General features: G+C 28.2%; 1 protein-coding gene across 3 annotated transcripts in view; it reads left to right on the top strand.

Annotated features, from left to right (window-relative positions):
- Positions 1-23,415, top strand: part of LOC123269948 (acetylcholine receptor subunit alpha-type acr-16) — a 262,893-nt gene that overhangs the window by 140,065 nt on the left and 99,413 nt on the right. For all 3 annotated transcript variants that reach the window (XM_044735897.1, XM_044735896.1, XM_044735898.1), the window contains exon 6: positions 9,446-9,626. In XM_044735897.1, coding sequence (XP_044591832.1) covers positions 9,446-9,626 — 181 coding nt within the window. The remainder of the gene's footprint in view (positions 1-9,445; positions 9,627-23,415) is intronic.

Genomic DNA, 23,415 nt, shown 5'->3' with positions numbered 1-23,415 from the left:
AGAAGCTTAAACGAAGGCGTAAGGGAATGGGGAATTTCGATGAAAAGAAATAGGATTGTATGGTTGCGGGGAGGTGTTACAAAAAGAATCTCGAGATTTGTAGTATGCATTCTTTCTAAACAAAGTTAAAATTTTGGGCGTAGAAAGGTTGGGAATGTAAGAAACGTTTATATTGTTGTGGATAATTTTGCAATTTTGTTTATAGAGTAATTGGATTAAATGTTGTAATCGTGAGTTGAATCTATATGAGTTTGAGTTCAACTGCAAATTGATCTTGATACTAGTGCAGTTGAACGGTTTATTGGGTACCTATTTGTTTTGATAAATTGATAATTGACCGATTCATAAGTTTATTTACATGTGTTTTTTTATTGATTATAAAGGAGATACCGTTAATTGAATTTGAATTTGAGTGTTGATTTGAATGAAAATTGAACTAATATAGTCACTAGAGAGAAATTTAAACACTGAAATGTACAGTATACAAGAGATTGAAATTGATATATTCCATACAATATATGTCAAGAGTACTCTAACGCAACCTCGTATTTCAAAAATTAGCATTTTTGAAAATAGTATATAAATTACTAGCAGTTACCCGCCCGCTCCGCTGGGTGCTTTATAGAATTGAATTTTTAGATCTAGACTTGAAATTTAATTAGAGAATTGTTTTGACTTGCACAGATTCCCAATTCTATCGAATTGGCATGCACCTTTTATCCATGTAATTATTCTAGCTAATATTCATTGTAACTTTCAATGTGCAATCATTATAACATTCCCGTGTCTTTCTTACAAAAATGAATAATAATTAATATGAAAAAAAAAAAAAATTTGTAATGAGCATTGAAAGTTTCAGTTAAAGAAATTGCAGGTCTCATAAGTGAAGAAATCTGCCTAGTATATAAACATAACCAATAGAATTAAAAAATTTATTTTAAACAAATAACAATCGAATAGAATAAATTTAGTTACAATAAAAATTCATTATTTCTAAGTCAAAAAAATATATGTTTCGGATAAGTAATCACCACCATATCATATACTAAAACCTTCTCCGAAACTCGCTGTATCTTATGGTATAAATATTATTCCGATCGGTTCAGTAATTTACGCAGTATAACCGGACAAAAGAACTGGCTCTCCGTTTATCAGTATACTAGCTGTTACTCACCCGCTCCGCTGGGCGCTTTATAGAATTGCATTTTTAGATCTAGACTTGAAATTTAATTAAAGTATTGTTTTGACTTGCACAGATTCCCAATTCTATCGAATTGGCATGCACCTTTTATCCATGTAATTATTCTAGCTAATATTCATTGTAACTTTCAATGTGCAATCATTATAACATTCCCGTGTCTTTCTTACAAAAATGAATAATAATTGATATGAAAAAAAAAAAATTTGTAATGAGCATTGAAAGTTTCAGTTAAAGAAATTGTAGGTCTCATAAGTGAAGAAATCTCCCTAGTATATAAACATAACCAATAGAATTAAAATATTCATTTTAAACAAATTACAATCGAATAGAATAAATTTAGTTGCAAGAAAAATTCATTATTTTTAAGTCAAAAAAATATAGGTTCCGGATAAGTAATCACCACCATATCATATCTAAAACCTTCTTCGAAACACGCTGCATCTTATGGTATAAGTATTATTCCGATCGATTCAGTAGTTTTGCAGTATAACCCGGACAAAAAACTGGCTCTCCATTCATCAGTATACTAGCTGTTACTCACTGCTCCGCTGGGCGCTTTATAGAATTGCATTTTTAGATCTAGACTTGAAATTTAATTAAAGTATTGTTTTGACTTGCACAGATTCCCAATTCTATCGAATTGGCATGCACCTTTTATCCATGTAATTATTCTAGCTAATATTCATTGTAACTTTCAATGTGCAATCATTATAACATTCCCATGTCTTCCTTACAAAAATAAATAATAATTGATATGAAAAAAAAAAAATTTGTAATGAGCATTGAAAGTTTCAGTTAAAGAAATTGTAGGTCTCATAAGTGAAGAAATCTCCCTAGTATATAAACATAACCAATAGAATTAAAATATTCATTTTAAACAAATTACAATCGAATAGAATAAATTTAGTTGCAAGAAAAATTCATTATTTTTAAGTCAAAAAAATATAGGTTCCGGATAAGTAATCACCACCATATCATATCTAAAACCTTCTTCGAAACACGCTGCATCTTATGGTATAAGTATTATTCCGATCGATTCAGTAGTTTTTGGAGTATAACCCGACAAAAAAACTGGCTCTCCATTTATTAGTATAGATTTTTCGACTCATTTAAATAAAAGTTTGCTACTAAAATCAAGTTTTCTTACTTTTTTAATAATAATAGCACCAAAAATCGCGTAGTGAGGTTACGTCAGAGTACTCTTAGTACAAAATTTTTAGGCCGAAATTGATGAAGTAGTTAACGAAATTAGTAAGATAGATTTGATAGATTGTTCATTCGGTTCCTGTTATCTTAAAATCATTGCTCCAAAAGCTTTCAACATTTTTCCAATGAAAATCCTAACAAAAAATTTTGAAATTTTACCATAGTCCTCTTTTCGCAGGACTCAGCGATTAATGAAGGTGTTAACACGGTTATTAAATTCTTAACTTAGCAGAATATGAAATATACTGTTAATTTTTTAAAAGTAATTATGATCTACGCTGACGTATAAATTAACCAAACGTTCGAGCATGGAATATCAAATGTCCCTGTAGTCATCTCATCTTGCTTTAATTTTAGCATGCGCACATTTATAGAGCAGATACAACGAACTAGCGCAGTATACGGATACAGATGATGCCGTATTCTGTGTGTCTAGCCGCACGTAAATTTGATCTACCGTCATGTTAACGAGCAATAGTAACATCACTCTACCAAAATATTCGTATTCCTCTAAACAGATTGACATATCTATGTTGCTTAGAGCTATGCTCATGTTTCACACATTCATAACAGCGTTCTCGTCCAATTTTCGTCTCAATCTAATTTACAAAATTTTTGTTAATTATCTTCTCTATAACCTGGCTCTTCCCATCACTTTTGTTCTTCATCCTCTTGTATCGTAATTACTTATTACCAAAATAACAATTCTGATAATTATTACTATTACTATTGCTGTTACCATTTTCCTAATTAGCGACTCGTGGATGTGAATAGGAAAACGATAGAGACGGAAATGGGAAAATTACCATTGATCCACTTTTCAATTTCTGCTGCTCAATCGTTTTGCGATAAATTGCTACTTCATTTCCGTATTCAATATTTTCATCAAACTTTATTATTTTTTATTAAAATTTCAATCAGCTGTTTTACAATTTTTTTTTTATTTACTTTGTGTAATTATATTTTTCTTGTAATAAAAAAAAATCAACAACAATTTTTAAATAAAATGTAGCCTGACAAAATAATTTATTCCTTCAATAATAAATAAGAAAAAATATTTTTTCACAAGATGATTAAGAATGAAATCGATACTTACATAATAATTACATTAATAATTAATAATCGTCTTGAGACAGTCAGGTCGCCTCCGTATTGCGAGCCACCTTAAAACTCCGCTTACTATCTGCTCCTTAATAATTTTATTATTGATAATGTCGCACGGAATATTTCTAGGCTGCATTATATGGCTCGTTATTTAACTTAATAATTAAAATCAAAATTATAATTATCTTTTTTAAAATTTAGATGGTTAATTGTCCAAAAACAGCCATTTACTTTCTCGGAATATGGCGCGACAATTGTACAAAGGAGCGGGTATTACTGCTGGGTTAGTGCAAACCCTTACCGACACAAATAAATATACTCTAATAAATATTTAAATAAATAATAAATATTATTAACTAAATAAATAAAAATTAAACTCGCCCAACTGCCGCTTTAATTCATCAAATTTCATTTAAATAATCCTTTAAATAATGAAATAAAAATTCAACTATTAAAATTAATATTCAATAATTTACAATTAATCACTAATCCTTTAAACAAGTTCGACTCCTGTGTAACATACCCTTAATACTCCCTTATAAATTTTTAAATATTATTATTATTAAAATTAGACCTCGACGCTCTCATAAATGAATTTTTAATTTCTCAAGCAAATAAATACCTTGTAATGTTTTAAATTAAAATTAAATATTTACCAAGGTAAAATTAAACATTAAATAACTTAATTTTTTTTTTAACGGAACAATTTTTATAATGAAAATTTTATTTACTTAAAATTTGTCTAGGTAAATAAATATAATTATAATTAATTTGCAGCAAAAGAACGCTTTGAAAAAAGTGCAAATAATAAAAGTTGCCTACAAAATATTATAAAAATAATGAGTATAATTAAATAACCTGAGGAAGATGAATCATTCAAATAATTTAGGCTCTTTTTTTTTTTCTTCATGACAAGACTGTAAATACGCAGTAGAAAATAGAATATAGGACTGTAGACTGTAGATAGAATAGTTGAGAATACGTAGCAGAACGTACAGCGACTCGTTAAGCGTTGGACAAAGAAAACGATCGTTACTCGCATAACAAAAGCTACGTACTTGTTGCACGTTTGGTCTACCTTTATCTCTCTTTTTCGAAGCACGGTGTAAACAGAAGACTAGACACCAAACGAAATGAAACAAGCTAGCTAGGTGTGTCGACTAGAATTTTTTTTTAATTTAACCCTTAAAGAAAGACAAAGAAGCAAAACTAGCGGGACAATTTGAAATAATTTAACTTTTTTTTGTGTGTTTTATTTGAGTTTTTTCTTGAGAAAAATAGATAAAATTAATGTCCATAACCAGAAAAAGTTTCTTTCAATATTTTATTTCTGTTGAAAATATATTACTTCCGGAAAATTTAAGTCTTTGCTGATGCTCTAAATAAATCTCGGGATTAAATGAAATAAATAATATAAAAAAGTAAGTCGTAAACAAGACAAAGAAAATTTGTCACAACCTTTTCGAGGACACTTTACGATTCTTTAGCACCCACTTGTTCGGGTTTCCGTCTTTGCGAAACCTTAACCTTGAAAGTTTTTAAATTCTTTTAGTTTAGATAAATTTTTAAGTTTTTTATTTGAGAAAAATATTTTTTTTCGGGAGCCTAGCAGCTGATTTGCAATTTATAAAAATACAATTCGTGCTGTTAGTTACTTTATTACTCATTTTTCCTAAATTTTAATTGAGAAAATCTTTGAATAAAATAAAATACTTATTCAATTTTTTAATAATTTATCTTGTAATATTTGACACGGTTTATAGAGGACAAAGTAATTGAGTAGAGAGTAGCGGATATCTCGTTGTGGTAAAACAAACATCCTTCGTTATGACCTAGCCGTGAACACGTGTAATTATTAATTACATCCATTACTATATTGTACTACGAACTATGTATCTTTTATAGTCAAAGTTAATTAGATAATTTTAAAAAGCAAGAAATCTTGAAGTTTTTTCTCAGAAAATACCTTCAAAGAATAAAATCTAGTTTCAAGAAAATTGATTCTGTCAATCTTAAAAAAAGAATTTTTTTTTTCAAAAGCTGTCTTTCTTTTAAAACTTTCAAAAGCTTCACATTTTATAGTACATTTATGTCTTTAAAAAATGATTAAAATATCTCTTTAATAAAAATTCTCCAATCTTGTCTTCATTTATATTTTTTTTTTAAACTTTTTAATAAAAATGATTAAACTTTTAAATAGTTTATTCTTCTACTTCAACTTGTATTATAAAAAAAGTTTTATGATTAATAAAAAATAGATATTATTCTGTATAAAATAAAATTACAATAAAAAAAATAAAAAAGAAATATTATAAAATATTTTTAACAATTGAGTTTCAAAAAAATTCATTTTTATTAAATTATTCTGCAGGATAATTCTTCAAATTTTGGAAAAAATTACTAGAAGTCACGCTTGCAATAAATCTATTCCCATAAAATAGCTTTAAAAAATCTTCTCATTAATGATAAAATAGCGTCTAATTAATAAAGTAACTAGCACATGAAAGAGAATTTTTTCCTTTAATAAATTTCTGATAAAATTTTTTAAAAGTAAGTTATTTAGACATAGCCGTTTAATTTTCGTCAGTACATAAATCACCACGGATAAACAACGTGTAAACACGACGGCTGGAGCCGAGGGAGTGAGAGGGTGAAATCGATAAACGGACGTCCACATAAACCATTGGACTGGGCTGGGGCTTGGAGAGTAGGTCTGACGATTGCTCGAGACTCATCACTAGTTGTCCGCCCACATCTCGATCTTGCGTGTCGATTAATTGTTTACATCATTCATTTAATTTATATACCAATAGAGAATTATTTACACATGATCAATTTTATTATTATTATTATTTTATATTTTTTAGTTTATTAGTTGTCCTGTCTAATATAACAATTTTAATTAATAATAATTTATTATTATTATTGTTATTATTATTATTATTTTTTTTTTACAATGAATAAAATAAATATTGGAATTATTTTTGACGCAATAGAAATAAAAATCGGCAATATATTATTTATTCATTTTCAATTATCAATTCGCGGTAAAAATTTTAACATTTTTTAACAGTGATTTATGCATCACAATAATTTGTTCATGATTTGTTCTCAATCACATGGGAATCAATCTTCCATTTGTTAGATTTAATTGTTAGTAAAATCAATCACCAAATTTCAATTATTCCCAATAGAATTATTCGTTTCTCGTGTCTAATTTATATTTTAATAAATAACTCTCGTCAATTGTTAGCAAAAACCGTCGTTCAAGAGATGTTATTTTTATTGATTTTTTTTTGTTCCAATTAAAAAATAGAATTTATTGAATTATCACTTGAATCAATGGAACATTGTCACGTAATAAAAATAAAATATATTTTATATTATTTCATACATAGGACAATAAAAATGAGAAACGATAAAATGATTAAATTAAGTTAAAAGTTTATAGCGTTACTCTGCTGTTATTCTAATGAAAAGATCATAAAGAGCGTCGAGAGCAAAGTCTATATAATTTTTTAGTGCTAAAAAGTATCAAGTTAAAATATTTATTTTAACTGAATTTAAAACTTTAATTATAATTAATAAAGTATTAAATCAACATACGCCTTTGCTTCAGAAAACATTTTTAAACTTCCGTAAGTTGGGGATTCAAAAAAAAATTAGTACAGTAATAATAATAATGTTTAAGCCGTCAAGAACGTAAGGCAGGATTCGCACAATTTGTTTAAGTGTTTAGTGGCTCGATAAACTATCAGACGATGCGAATTACAGAGTAGATAAAGGAAGAGAATATAAGACACATGGAAAAGTTCCAAAAGCTCCTATTAAATTCGTCTTATCGATAGTAATCTCCGGAACAGGACACGGAGTTTTATTCAACTTGGTTGAGTTTTCCACTTGTCTAACGCTTTTGTACTTGTCGGTAATATTTGCCGACCTTTTATTTTTTTTCGAGCGCAAAACTTGGGAATTTAAACTCTAAAAAAAAAAAGAAAATAATAAGTACATTCGACAATGCCTTTTATACGTCCAATTTAACGTTCGTGGACCGGCGAAGTTTTGTCCGTACTTTACTTGTTCTAGGCACCTACTGAAACATAGATATTACGGTGAAATACATACCAGATTTCATATAAACTCGGTACACGTACTGTTCCCCGGGAAACGTTGAAATAAAAGCAACTGGCTTAAGGCATTACTTGCTCTTATACATGTACATTTGCTCGCAATAAATTCGTGAGACCGCTTTATACTTTACACTTTACGCTTTATACACGCGCGCACATTAGATTTCCGAGCGGGGTGAGTGTACTGTATGAGTAGAGGTTAAAAAAAAAATTTGCGGACACTTTCGGCTCGCTAAACTCACCACCAAAAACTATCTTTCTCCTCGACGTGAGAATAAAAATGTCCTGGAAGATCCATGTATATTCAACCTACCCTTTATAGTGTACATACATGTACTTCTATGTATGTATATCGTATGCGAAGACTTTGTGCGAGCTTATATGGTTCCGTAAAAAAAAAAGTTGGTGATTCGTCGTGGATTAAAGTTTTTTTGAGGCTTCTTTTTCCGAAGGATTATCGAGCCTGTAGAAGTTTGCAAGAACAAAGATTGATATGGAAATTTATAAAAGGAATTGTCGGATAAAAAATCTGGGTAGAGAAATATCTTCACCGGACTTTGGAAATTTTTTTTTGGAAAATTATAAGAAGGTATTTTAGGTATTTTGCCCTCGGGGAAAATATTGTAATGCGATCGTCTGAATATTTTATAGAATATCTGATAATTGAGAGTAATCTCAGGTAATGCAAAACAGTTTTTTATTTATTTAATGCTTCGTATTACTTAGTATCAGATTCCGCTGATCTTTATTGATTTCATCGATATTAAACCATTTTTTTTAATCGGTTAATAATTAATCATTGGGAAATTTTTTGATAAAACAAAAAAAATTTTAATGCAGTTTAAAAATTGAAAAATTTTTCATGTGTATTTTATACACTGAGAGACAATTTTATTTAATAGTAATGAAATTTTATTACTATTTATTAAAACGTTTATTTGGCTAATCTCAAATAAAAATTTATTAAATATTAATAAAATTTCCTTAAATACTAATAAAAATTTTTTCGTTAAAAAATCTTAATATTATTTATTAAAAGATATTACTGTAAAAATATATTTAACCATATTATAATTAATTCAAATTTATGTTATGTTATGAAACATGAATTATGTTTTGAAATTAAGCACATTTAACTTTTATATGTTTATATACCTTAATAAATTAAATTGATCAATATTAATTTTTTTTATTGAGATTATTTGCATACCGTCAAACTTTTGGAACAATTGTAAACTACGCGTATTAATGACAGCAAACGAAAGCGACGCTCGTAGTTATTTTAATAAACACATATTAGTATTTAAAAAAATTTTATTAAATACTAAAAAAATTTTTTTATATGAAATATAATTTTATTAATATTAACTAAGTTTTTTTTTCAAGTCCAAATAAATTTTTTTATTACTAATAAATAAAATTGTCTCTCAGTGTAAAATTAATTATTTTTAAATACATGAATGTATTGTTTTAAAGATAAAAATTAACAAGTATCTTCTGCTCTTAATTTGATAGTAAATTGATAAAAAACTGAGATTTTACGAAGCATCGAATCACAAAAAAAAAATTGTTTCTTTAAAATTTGAAAAATTTTACCTACAAAAATAATAAATTTACAAAATATATTTTTAATATTTTATTGGATAGAAAAAAACTGACAATAAAAATTATTTATACATAAAAAAAAAACAATACTTTATTTAGGGAATATTATATAATGTTAAATTGAATTGAGCGGCTTGTTGATCGAGTTTAACCACTTGAATAAAATTTATGAAATTGTGTTGAATGATGAATACACTAGTGCGGATGAGGGTTTTGACGGGACGTACCAAACAAACGTGGTGGTCACGCATAACGGCAGTTGCCTGTACGTCCCACCGGGCATCTTCAAGAGCACATGCAAGATAGACATCACTTGGTTCCCCTTTGACGACCAACACTGTGACATGAAGTTCGGATCCTGGACCTACGACGGCAACCAGGTACACCTAACTATCCCACGTACACTAACACAAATGAAAATCTGAGATTTTTGAAAACACACACCAATAAAATCACCTCCTCTCTGTTTATATTATTATTATCACCATTGCTATTATTATTATTCGTGACTTTACTATTTCTTTTATTTATTCTATCCATAAAAAAAAATTACCCGCTCCTAATCCCTATAGATTACAAGCGAACAGAAATTCTGATCATTTGTATCCGTTCGTACGATTGGACTCTTTGTCAGAGCGAGAGAAATTGTCGAACAGCGTTAGCATTGTCAGTCCAGTAGACAATTTATATTTTTATTTATTTATTTTACGTCCTTTAATTCAACGTACACTCGTACTACCGTCGTTAGCTGTTTGTTATATTTTGTTCGATAAAACGTCCTTTATTTATTTGAATAAAAGTACTTCGTGCATAAATTTCGTTCAAATTAATATTACAAAAAATGTATTTTAAAATCAATGATTGAAAATCAAAGCGTGTAGTACGGCAAAAATTTCTTTTCAATATAAATAATGAATAAAATATAATACTTTATGTAATATGTTGATAATATGTCAACGATTTTTACGTAGTTGTCTTCAACCCACGCAATTGGTAGACAAAAATGTTGTAAAAGAAGCTCCTTTTAATATTTGCCGCTGAAATATTTATCCGACATTCACTTAGCTCTCGTTTTTATGAAATAAATTTTATATTCCACCATTTTTTTTTCTATAAATTTTATCCAGCTTAATAAGCAGCCAATAAAACATTTTATCCGATCGCGAAACGTTTTATTCACTATTTATTGCTATTTAAAGTCCGGATTACGATTATTCACTGTAATACTCCAATATATTTATCTATATTCACATAAAAAGCAACCAAGTGATTAAATAAATAACTTCGGTGAAAATTCAAGCTAATACGCTTGTAAATAACTAACGTAATAACTTAATAACTAATAAGATGATTTATATGCAGTGTAACTACTTTGAGATACATGAAATCTATTGATAGAGAAAGTTTAAATTCCCTTGAGCCGACATGCTCTATGTCGAGTCACGGCAACATGCACAAAAGCTTCTATTTAATACCCGTTAGATCCTTTATTTATAAAACATGCATTTTACAAGTACATTGTTTCGTCATCATAATTCGGAACTTCTTTACACGTAAAACTCCTCTTTTAGCTGTTAAACTTTCCTCCAAAAATGACAGCTCCATAAAAGCTTATATTAAAGTAAAACTTTGGCAAAATTTCTCACGCGATTATTAATAAAGTCCAATTTATTTAATAATATTTTTAAATTATTTACGTGAGATTAAAATATTAAATTATTTAATTTATCGTAAAATTAGTGCTTTGGGGTGGAAATAATTTTTTTTTTTAAGAAGCTTGCTGAGATAATTTGTGTATACTGCAATAAATAAAAATAAATTTAGCTTATATTCGAGAATTAATAATTTGCAAATTGCAATTATGAATGATGGGTTTAATTTTTAATGAATAAAGATGAAAAATAAAAACCGAGAAAGGAATAATGGACTTGACGAAAAGTAAAGTAAAGAAAAATAAAATAAGATAGATATAATAGGATTAATTTCAGTAGAATTGAAATGAACAATAGAAGCATCGGGTGGAAAGAGATTTTATCTGAAAGCGTCTATCAGAGTGAGAAATTAAGACTCGACTACTACAACTAAAACTATCACTACTATACATCCCAACCGTCTCTTCGTAATTTCTCAGAGCGCATTTCTGCGATGCCTGGTGTCTTTTCTGATCAGATCCACCTACGGGTGAGATGACCGAGAAATTCCCAGGATACATCGACAACCGAGATCCAATTCACGAACGACCCTATCAAACCTCCACCCGTACCACCAATACCGCTTCCAATACTATTTATCCATCCGCTTTCCTCCTCCCTCTTACCTCCTTCTCAATACAAGCCAACTCCTGTCCTTCTATATCTATTAACACACATTCTTATTATCTTCATACACTCTCTCATTCGCACACGCTCTCTTGTCTTTAAGTTTATTACTTTATATATTACCCGATTCACTATTATATATTATATAAAATAGCGCTACACAATAGTATTCGCTATAGATTGTCGTTCTCACGCTTTATAGCTTATGAGATACCAGATAAACCACACTAAATATTTATATCGATTATAAATAACAAGCTATTACTATTAAATTAATAAAACGACGATCAAGTCGGGGAATCGATGAGAATGAGAACAAAAAGCTTTATAATTATTAAACTAGGCTCACAAGCTTATATTTAACACCTTCAGTAATTTTAAAATTTGTTATTATCTTACAAGAAATTATTTATCTTTAAAAAAAGTTCTGTATTATCGACAGTCAATATTCAATTTTTCGTGCAGTTCTTGCTCTGACCGTAAAGCGCTAGTGAAGTGTAAGAAAGTAAATACATTAAAAATACGATAAAAAACGTGTAATAAAGAAAAATATGTACTCAAAAAATAAAAAAATAATAAAGAAAACAAATTGACAAAAATTTTACAAAAAATTCGATGTTTATTTCAAAAATTTCAAGTTAAAAATTTTATAATTGAAAAATTAGTAGGGTTCATCCAAAAAATTGATGAAAACTTGTTCGAGAAAAATTAATTTGCCCTTTAGCTTTTGATTCTGATTTAATTAACAAAATTACAAATAATAATTGGGTAATTGGAAAACATGTTTAATGAATTCAAACAATCATTAATTTACAACGTTTCGTTTTTATTCTTAAGACTTTATCAAGCTCTCAACAATGTTTAAACGATCGTCAAATTGAAACAAGTTGATACATGATCTTTTTTTAAATATAATTATCATTGTGATTATCAATTGATAATTTGATAAACACAACAATATTCATAACAGAGTTGACTATTAAGTTTGTTAGTAAGCATATATTTAAAAGGGTTATTTATTGCACGACTCATGATGCGAAGCATCAGAGAGTGCTTTACGATCGAAAAATTTTTTCGCCCTATTTCGGCAACTATGTTTATTATTATAGTCTTGTTAGTTCACGGAATCAAGATATTTTGCATACTATTTCAAGATAATTTAATGGAGATTAATTTGATACTTCAAAAAAATTGATTTAGTGCATTAGAAACGGAAAAAAACATCTAAATAGGTCAAAAAATTTTCCTGACCGTCATGTATGAAACTCTGAAAACACTGTAACTTGCGAAAAAAATGCACTAATTGAGTTGAATTTTTTTTTTTTAATTCTTTGGCAGAATTGCAGGTCACTGAATGCGAATGGCTAAGTAATTCAGTGTCGTTTATGTACAATTAATAAAATAAAACAAAAACCAGAAGACTGTATATCTATATATTAGGGTGTTCCAAAATGTAACTTCCTTGATGGACCTGTTAAAATTGGAATTTTGAGTTCCGCTTTTAACAGGAGTTGTGTTTGGGCATTTCCCGACATATTTTGAGCGTTAAGGATTAATTTGATTTTTATATAATTTTTTAACAGGAGTTTTATTCGGCCAAATTTTGAAATTTTGAAATTCCAGCAAAAATGGCCGAACAAAACTCCTGTTAAAAAATTATATAAAAATCAAATAAATTCTTTACGCTCAGAATATGTCAGGAAATGCCCAAACACAACTCCTGTTAAAAGCGGAACTCAAAATTTCAATTTTAAGAGGTCCATCAAGGAAGTTACATTTTGGCACACCCTACTATATACTATATATATTGTGTACATTTATCCCACTAGAGGCGCGTGGGCATTATTGTGCTATTTTAGCTGTTTTATATATTTTTTTTCGCATTCTTTATTTAATTAATATTTCATAATTAAATGAGCATTATGAGTTTATCAAATTATCAATTGGTAATCGCAATGATAATTATACTAAAAAAAGATCGTGTATGCACTTGTTTCAGTTTGACGATCGTTTAGACATTGTTGAGAGCTTCATAAGGTCTTAAGAATAAAAACGAAACGTTGCAAATCAATGATTGTTTAAATTCATTTAACCATGTTTTCCAATTACCCGTGATCCTGATTATATTGTTATTTATTAAACTAGAAGTGAACCGTATCAAAAATTAATTACAAATTTAAAATTTAAAATTTGTAGTTATAACTTCATGTAAAACTTACATTGTATATATGTAAGAATAATTTTATTTTTCAATTTTGAAACAATGAGTACTTGTAAAGATAAATGCAAAGCAACGAATTACCATGATAATAGTTAATGAAATTACGGATTGAGATAATCCTCCGAAGCATTGTGTAAGTAAAAGTACCGTTAAATTTGTAGTTTGAAAACAAACTTTGAATTTCCTTCGACGAAATTACAAAGTTTTAGTCTAGCCGCGATGAGCAACCGAGTAAGGTGTACTTGACGAAGATTGAAATGTATTATATGAGAAGTTGACAAGTGAGTGAGCGAAAAAATAGTAACTTCGACAATGCCTTCACTTTGGCAATCTAACTTGTCACTTGTGATACGTATCTCAGTTCATTTCTTGGTCGCTCACCCTCGGGCTCGTTCTCAGTGATTCTATTTCACGTCTAGCATGCGTCGACCTACGGTTTCGAGTCATGCTACGCGGCCGCTAATTAACATTAAGTTCGTTTCGTGTTTCTGGCAACTAGTTTCCTGCAATCTCCGCTTACTCACTTGCTCATTCTCATTCACTTATACTCAGTACTGCTCTTTGTTGCAGCTCGGGTAGGTACAACCCCCGGTTCTGATTCTCATTCTAATTCAAACTAAAGCCAACTATACACACACCTACAATGAAGTAGGTCTCTACTCTTATTCACGGTATTGTGTTTGGTACGGACCTCTGAGAACGGAGGCTCCAAACTCGTGGTTTCGTTACTTTACGCTACTTGCCAATTGGATTATTCCGTATTGTACCTAAGTTTTCATAATTTTCGATGTTCAATTACAACCACTGCGATATTAAATACTAGAATACATCTGTTTTCATTATTGTCTTTTATTAACAATTTTGGGTATTTTATTGACGCATAAAATCTAGTCGGATTAAATTAGAATTCTCATTTAACATTATAGACCTGAAAAGTGTAACGTCAATGTTATTATATCGACGGTCTAATTAGCAATTGGTCTAACTCCTTATTTTTCAGAGGGTGATTTTTTAACATTTTGATGTAGCAATAGTTAAATTATAAATTATTTGAATGATCCAAACCAAAATATTATACCTCTGTTAGATATTAATGATATTAAATGGTTTTTTAAAGTGATAATAAATTCTGAATTAATTGTTTTTTCGTGCAAATGGAAGATGCTCTAAAATGGAGTTAGATAATTTGCTAATTAGAACGTCGATATGTAAAGTATGATAAAAATAAAAAATTTTTTATACGAATAAAAAAATTAAATTGACCAAAAAAATATCATTTGCAAAAAATTGAAGATCTCAAATGAAGTAGAAAATTTTTTGAGCCAAGTTAAATTTTCTTCAATCAAGAAAAATTTCTCAGCTTGACTTAAGGGGGAAATACGTGTAGAAAAACGTTTTCATGCAGATTTTTTATTAATTTTTTTAAGGTATGAAAATTAATGATATTTATTGAAACTATCAGGTTATTTTATACATATATTTATATTTTTCTATATTTTACGACAGTATAACTTAAAAAGGAGCCGATACACATTGTAGGTTGTCTTCCGACTCAGCAGTTGGTATTCACTACGGAAGCCACAATTTTTATCTGAAATCAATGGCATAGAAAAATTACTTTTCTTTATGCAATTACGCTGAATATAAACTTCCGGCAAAAACGATATTTTTATTTAAACTTTTTTTTTTTTTAAGTAAACAATGTATGAAAAATCGTAAAAAATCACGATTTAATTTCACAGTCCTCTAAAAAAATGCAAATTTTTACTTTTTTTTTTTTGGAATTGAGGTTCATATAAAAGATACACATATAAAAAAAGTAATTTTTCTGTACCGAGTGTATCAGCTGATATCTCCGCTATTTGTTGTTATATTGTTGTGTAATACGAAAAAATACTCACACTGATAAAAAAATTGACTTGACTCAAGAGTCAAACTCTTGAACCAAGAATTCCATTTTGAAGAAAATGATTTTCTTGAGTCAAGAGAATAAATTCTTGACTCAAGAAAATTTTCTTAGACCAAGAATAATTTCTTAGCTCAAGAATTTATTCTCTTGACTCAAGAAAATCATTTTCTTCAAAATGGTATTCTTGGTTCAAGAGTTTGGGTCTTGAGTCAAGTCAATTTTTTTATCAGTGCATAAATATATCTATAAAATAACCTGATAGTTTCAATAAATAGTATTAATTTTTTATGCCTTAAAAAAATTAATGAAAATCAGCATGAAAACGGCCTTTTACACATATTTCCTTTCTTAAGACCATCATAGTCTTAAAAATGATTTTCTCGGTTGAAAAAATTTTTTATTGTAGAGAATTAAATTCAATAAAAAAAAAAGTCACTTTTTGAAAACATATTAAATTCAGAAACCGGTGACGTTAGCCGAGTCGTCTAAGGCGCATGGCCTATAGAGAACTCGGATTAACTTACCGGCCAGGCGTGGGTTCGAATCCCAAGCTGGTCTTAGAAACCAACTTGGTTGATATTCGGCCCTTGCCGCGTAGGTTAAGATTTACACAATCCAAAAAGACCCCAACGTACCACTCCCAACAGTTAAAGTCGGCGATATGACCTCAGCAGTTAAAACCGACTCTAAATAATAATTAATAAAAAAAAAAAAAATAAATTCAGAATAAAAAAATTTATCAAAAATTTATAGCAAAAAATTTTAGACAGTCTAAAGTAAAAATAAATAGTGTAAAATATCAAAAAATTTAATTAACAATGTATAACTTTAAAAAAATAAATAATCTTGAACCCGATAGCAGTAACCTTAATTTATATTTTTAAAAACTCAAGTTACCCGAGGCAATTAAAACAACAATAGTCGAAGTCAAGTGTAATCAGCTATTATTTTTATCGAGAATATTATCTTGAATCAAAAATAAAAATAATTAAGTACGACAGCTTTATTTATTCACTAATAACGAGAGTATTCTTTTGTCGAGGCAATTATCGAGTAAAATATCAAAGAAACCCCGATGCGATATATAATAATAATAACAACAACAACAACAACAACAACAGCAACAACAATAAAACAAAAAAGTGAGATATTGAACTGTCGATAGTATATCGAGATATGAATTTATTATCTCAAGAGGTAAAAGCACTCGCACTCTATTTTTTGTCTCATCGCTTTACACGATCCCCCTCTTTTCCCCACACACTAGCGCTCCCTTTTGTTCTCAATAACTCATCAATCCCCTTCTTTGTCATCGCAACCCGCGCGAGCTTTTTTTCTTTGTTTACATTCTTCTTTATTGCCATTATCATTATTACTACAATGATTTTTATTATTATTATCATAACTTTTTTCAACGCTTTTGTCGAGGCCGCGTCATCCAAATATTGATTCGACGGGAATTTATATTGCTAATCGTAATACGTGTCTATAAATGTACAAGCGGATTTATTATTAACAATTATCAACCTCCAGTTCCACATATTAACTTAAATATTATATTTACAATAAAGATAACCCATAACTTGTACCTTATAATTATAACTACACATAACTACAACAATAAAATTCATCACGCTGATTGGCTGATAACGCTTGTCAATGTTGTCTGCTTAACGCGCCTCCGTGCAAGTTAATACGAATCAAATTCACATCAATAAATAATAATGACAAATAAGATAAATTACACCTGTAAAATACTTAACCGATGCGCGATATTTTTATTTAACAATATAACTTATTTATTTATTTATTTTTTTATCTTCTCAAGAAAAAAATTCAACTATCTAATCTATCTAACTGTCTGTATATTTATCCATTTATATATATACTATATTTAAATATTAATAATAAATACTCACAACAATAAACAAATATAAAAACACACCTACATCGACGAGTCAAAGCCGGGACCACGTGATTATGTCTGAGCTGGGAACCACGATTTTGCATGGAGCATATTGCCGCGCCGTTCTTCCATCGACTCCACATGATCCTTAAATCCTTGGCTTTTAATTAAAATTTTAAATTTTAACATTGATTTATGATTTTTTATTTTTTATTAGAATGTAAACATGAATAAAAGTATGGAATAAAGTAGTCACAGCGGTCTTTGGGCAGCCACACCATAAATAACGAGCGATAAACCAATAAGTTATCTCTCGTACGACGATAACGCGAAAGTAAATAAAGTATAAAAAAAGGAAATATTTTTAAGAAAAATGTTTGAAAATTTAGAAGGGAGGAAAATAAATTGTTGAGGTTATTCGAAAGGAAAGGAATAGTACTAAACGAAAAAAAGTTTGTCGTGGTAACAATGAAAGGACAGAAGGAGTAGATTCACTGGACGGACGAGATGATCCTGCGGTCTGCGGACCTGTTCCGGAGTAACACAGAGCTCTTTCAATGTACACAGCTTTCGCTTTGCTTTAGCTCACTGGGAACTGCAATGCAGTTTATCACTTTTGGAAAATAGAGAAATCTTGTTGTGGCGTGAAGATGTTGCTGAAAACGAACGGCGATTCATCTTAACGCCAGAGAATGAACAGACCCCTCTGTACTGAAGAAATGACATGTGTATTTATGGTTTTTCTTATGTGGGTATCTTTCGGCGGTGTTAAACCTTTCGGGGTTAAAAACTCCAGCATAACATACTCTTGGGAACGTCAGACTCTAATCTTAATGTTTTTCGATTTCTCCGGGGAATTTTATGTCATTGTGTAAATCACGGCTTTATTTCCATTGATAATATAGTGATGTGAATAAATAGATTTTTTTTGGTGTGAATTTATTGAAGTCGATCATTTTATTTTTTGGAAAAAAAAATTAGAATTTTAGTAAGGTAAAAGCCCCAATAGATGATCATGTACCAGTATATTTTGTGAATATAGATATACAAATACATGGAGTGATCATATACTGGTACGTGATCATCTATTGGGGCTTTTACCTTACACGGAAAAAATAAATAATATTCAATGGATAATAAATTTTGTCTCAAATATAACGTGAATTTTAATTATGTTAGAAATATAAATTATAAGAAATTTAAGATGTTAAAATTGGAAAAAGTAAATTTAAAAAATTTGACATATTATTTTATACTTTTAAAAAATAAATTTTTCGCAAATAATTCAATATCAAAATTTACAACTCCCGTACTTTAGTTGGCAAAAAAATTTTGATAAATTTAATGATATGAATGAATAGATTTTTTTGTTGGTGTGAATTTATTGAAATCGATCATTTTATTTTTTGAAAAAAAAAAAAAAAAAAAAAAAATTAGAATTTTTGTACACAAAAAAAATAAACTATAATAAATACTATTCGGTAATCGGAAAAAATAAACCCGGAAAAAATTTTTAAATTATAAAAATACTAATATTATTTCATTAAAATTATTATAAAATAAAAATTGAAATAATAATAATAATAATTTAATAAATCTGAAATAATATGAATTTTTCATGACTTTAAAATTTTTTCTAGGTCTATTTTTTCCGGGATTCATATTATTCAATGGATAATAAATTTTGTCTCAAATATAACGTGAATTTTAATTATGTTAGAAATATAAATTATAAGAAATTTAAGATGTTAAAATTGGAAAAAGTAAATTTAAAAAATTAGACATATTATTTTACATTTTTAAAAAATAAATTTTTTGCAAATAATTCAATATCAAAATTTACAACTCCCGTATTTTAGTTGACAAAAAAATTCTGATAAATTTAATGTTATGAATGAATAGATTTTTTTGTTGGAGTGAATTTATTGAAATCAATCATTTTATTTTTTGAAAAAAAAAAATTAGAATTTTTGTACACGAAAAAAATTAACTATAATAAATACTATTCGGTAATCGGAAAAAATAAACCCGGAAAAAATTTTTAAATTATAAAAATATTAATATTATTTCATTAAAATTATTATAAAATAAAAATTGTAATAATAATTATAATAATTTGATAAATCTGAAATAATATAAATTTTTGATAACTTTAAAATTTTTTCTAGGTCTATTTTTTCCAGGATTCAGATTATTCAATGGATAATAAATTTTGTTTCAAATATAAAGTAAATTTTAATTATATTAAAATTATAAATTATAAGAAAGTAAAAATAATAATATTGAAAAGAGTAACCTTAAAAAATTACACATATTATTTAAAATTTTTAAAAAACAAATTTCCCGCGAATAAATCAATATCAAAGTTTACAACTCCCGTATTTCAGTTGACAAAAAAATTCCGATAAATTTTTTATCAATTCGTCTTACCCTGACGTTTTTCAGCACAAAATACGACTCTATCAATCTCTATATTTCAATTCACTTGACAGAAAAAAAATCAATCACAAAATCAAAGCATAAAATGAGAAGGCATTACACGTTTAAGAATTATAAATAATAAAGTAACATTTCTCAAGACAAGAAGTGTGAGAATTAGCCGGAGATTAAGTACATAGAATTACATACCACAAGTCCCAGTACAGCAAAGAGGGATTTAGAGTCTGCAAAATTGATAAGCCCACTGAGTAGAGCAAATTATATAAAATATTAAAGGTTAAACTGAGATGATAAAATTAACGTACGATTAATACCTCTTGACAGTCTATTGTAAGATATCTAAACTCATGAATTAGAAATGAACACGAGTTCATTGTACCTAACAATCACATAAACGCGCGATAAATCAGTAGCGGGCCCGAGTTCTGTGTAAGGATCGACGACCGATAGGATTTCCGTCCGTCCACGGGTGTCAGGGATATCGTCCGGATTTATTCACCAAACCCGTGTTGAATGGATATACACATCCACATATAAATCTATCTACATCTGAGCCAATACCTTCACATTTATGTACATCGCACTGCAGTAGATCAGTCGGACACACGATACTTGTGAATTCAACTAAAACTAAAACCGATTATTTAAAATCTTGTTTTTATATCGATTTTGCGGGAGTTTCTCTGGTGATTCGTCACTTGATCTAAGCTTACGATACGAAGAGAAATACGCGGAAAAAACTTTTCTTGCTTCAAGAAAATTTAAAAAAGACCAAAGTTCCCCCATGAAAAAAAAATATAAAAAAAATATATTTCGAAATACATAAAGCATATATTTTAAATATATTAAAAATCTATAAATATATATAAAATATGTATAGTAAATATATTTTTAATAACTAACTTTTGGCCGATTTTCATATATATTTTATAAATTTTTTTAATATTTTTAACTATGTATTTTTTATGTATTTTAGAATATATTCAAAATATATATGAAAATCGGCCAAAAGTTAGTTATTAAAAATATATCTACTATACATATTTTTTATATATTTATATATTTTTTATAGATTTTTAATATATTTAAAATATATTTTTTATATACTTCAACATATATTTTTTTTATATTTCTTTTTCATGGGGGTTCTTTTGGAGAAAGAAACAATTTTTAGACAAGAAAATTTTCTTCATTCAAGATAATTTTTTTCTTTCTTAAAATTTTTTGGTTAAAAATTTTTTCTTCCTGCTTACGTTGATAGAAGGATCTCTTAGTATTTAAGAAGATTTCTTTGTATTTAAGAAATAATTTAAACATCACTTCTTAGTATTTAAAAAATATTTCTTAAATACTAAGAAATATTATAAATACTAAGAAATATTTTTTAAATACGAAGAAATTCTTCTATCAGTGTAAAAATTAGCTGATCTCAAGGACCGCTCTCTAAAAATTAATTGGATAATTTAACTTATTTTTTATTTAAATAATTATGATTAATTTTATTACCTCTTAAATTTAAACCTTCCGTGGAGTCCATTGTTGAACGACGCTTCCATGCCAGCAGACAGACGAGTTCCCACTCTCATTTACTCACCGTGGTATTAAATGAATCATTAAACAAATCAATGCATTAAGCATTACTACTGTTTAACGATTAATTAAATACTCGGTGGTAAATTTTTTTTTTTTTTTCGAGTCATTTAATTTTGAAAGAACATGCAAGATAACTTACCATTTATCAAATGTTATTTAAATTAAAATGAACAACCGAGAGTGAGTACTCGTCGTGCAAAGCTTAGGCTAAGTTCGTATTTGCCTTGCACACACTCGAAATCTCTCGATACCTTGAACCAAGCACAAAATCTCCAATGATAAATTTATGTATCATAAAGAGTAAAAAATAATTTTGATATTATTTTTTATTTTATAATTTAAAAAAAAATAGTTGGTGAAATATTCAACAGTTTGATGCAAATATACCCTCGGGTATTGGCGATCAGTTGAATCTATTGGAGCATTATTTTTTTACAGCCTCGAGGATTATCAACTATACATCAACTATGTATGCATTGCTAAGCAGCAGCATCAACTAAACTTTGAAATATTTATTTTTCCGCTCTTGTATATACACTTTTTATTTATATGTGAAATAGACGAGTTTTATGGCTGCTAAGGATTTTTATAGAAAATTCATGTTCACTTTTACATGAATTTTAATTATTTTCTCTGTATATGTACACTTTATGGTTAAAATTGTTACCATATGTTTGTGGAATAAATTCTTTAAAAAAAAAAAAGCGGAAAAGAATTCAGATATTCAAGGAGTTTGTGCTCATAAAGTAGCCGAGTGTAAATATGTTACAGTCGGAACACTAAAAAATATGTAAAAGTTAAACACCGCCAGTGAAAACATCATCGTCGGCAGCTGAAATACATTGCGCGTAAAAACTGTTCGGAAACGCTATAAGCCGTCAAATTTTAAAAGTCTGGATATATTTCCGTGGTTATTATTATTGTTACTTTTTTTTGCAAATGTCGCTAGTAAAATTTTCAATTTCGCGGTTCGGCATCATCTCATCTTAGATCGATATAAGTCGAGTAATATTTTATTTCCAGCTGTAAATTTTCAAATCCCCTCAAACCACTGAAGTTAACTGCCAAATGATTTCGCGGAACATTAAACTGACATTTACGCGACTGGTGAAAGTACTTCAGAAATGACGAAAAATTAAGTGAATAAAAGTTATTATTCCTGGTAAAATTAAAATCATACCTTTAATTTTAAAATTCAGTGATGTTAAATCGTCGTGATTTTTTTGAAATTATTTCGAATTACTTAACCGCGGTAGCTGTAATTTTTTTTATTTTTTTTTTTTACTTGACAATTATGTATCCATATATATTTATAGCTATTCAAAATTAAAAAATTTGCTACAATATCTTTGATTAGTTGAGAGATTTTTTAAATATTCTAAAATTTTTTACATTGATATAAGGATTTAGTACGGAATACTTAACTAATTTAGTAACAAAATTTTTATTCATTTATTTGGGACAAACAAATATTTTGTACCCATCAATATTATTTGTTACAGTTTAATAAATGATTTCTTTATATGAACAAAGCCTTATTATATGGAAATAAATATTTATTCCCACCAAATAATATTTAGTAACAGGTACTAAATATTTCTTTGGCAAGTATTGCCAGTAGATGGCTATGCTTTAATTCCAATGTTTATATGATACATAACCTATTCACTAACTTAGATTATTTTATTCAACTCGATTTTGGGAGATTTATTAAACCTTTAAAAACACACATACTCCCAATAAATGTCTTCTATTTATGTCTTTTCTCAGTGTTTAGTTTACA

This window comes from Cotesia glomerata, linkage group LG7 (genome assembly GCF_020080835.1).
Source record: "Cotesia glomerata isolate CgM1 linkage group LG7, MPM_Cglom_v2.3, whole genome shotgun sequence".
NCBI lineage: Eukaryota > Metazoa > Arthropoda > Insecta > Hymenoptera > Braconidae > Cotesia > Cotesia glomerata.
This window is presented reverse-complemented; position numbering and strand designations above follow the sequence as displayed.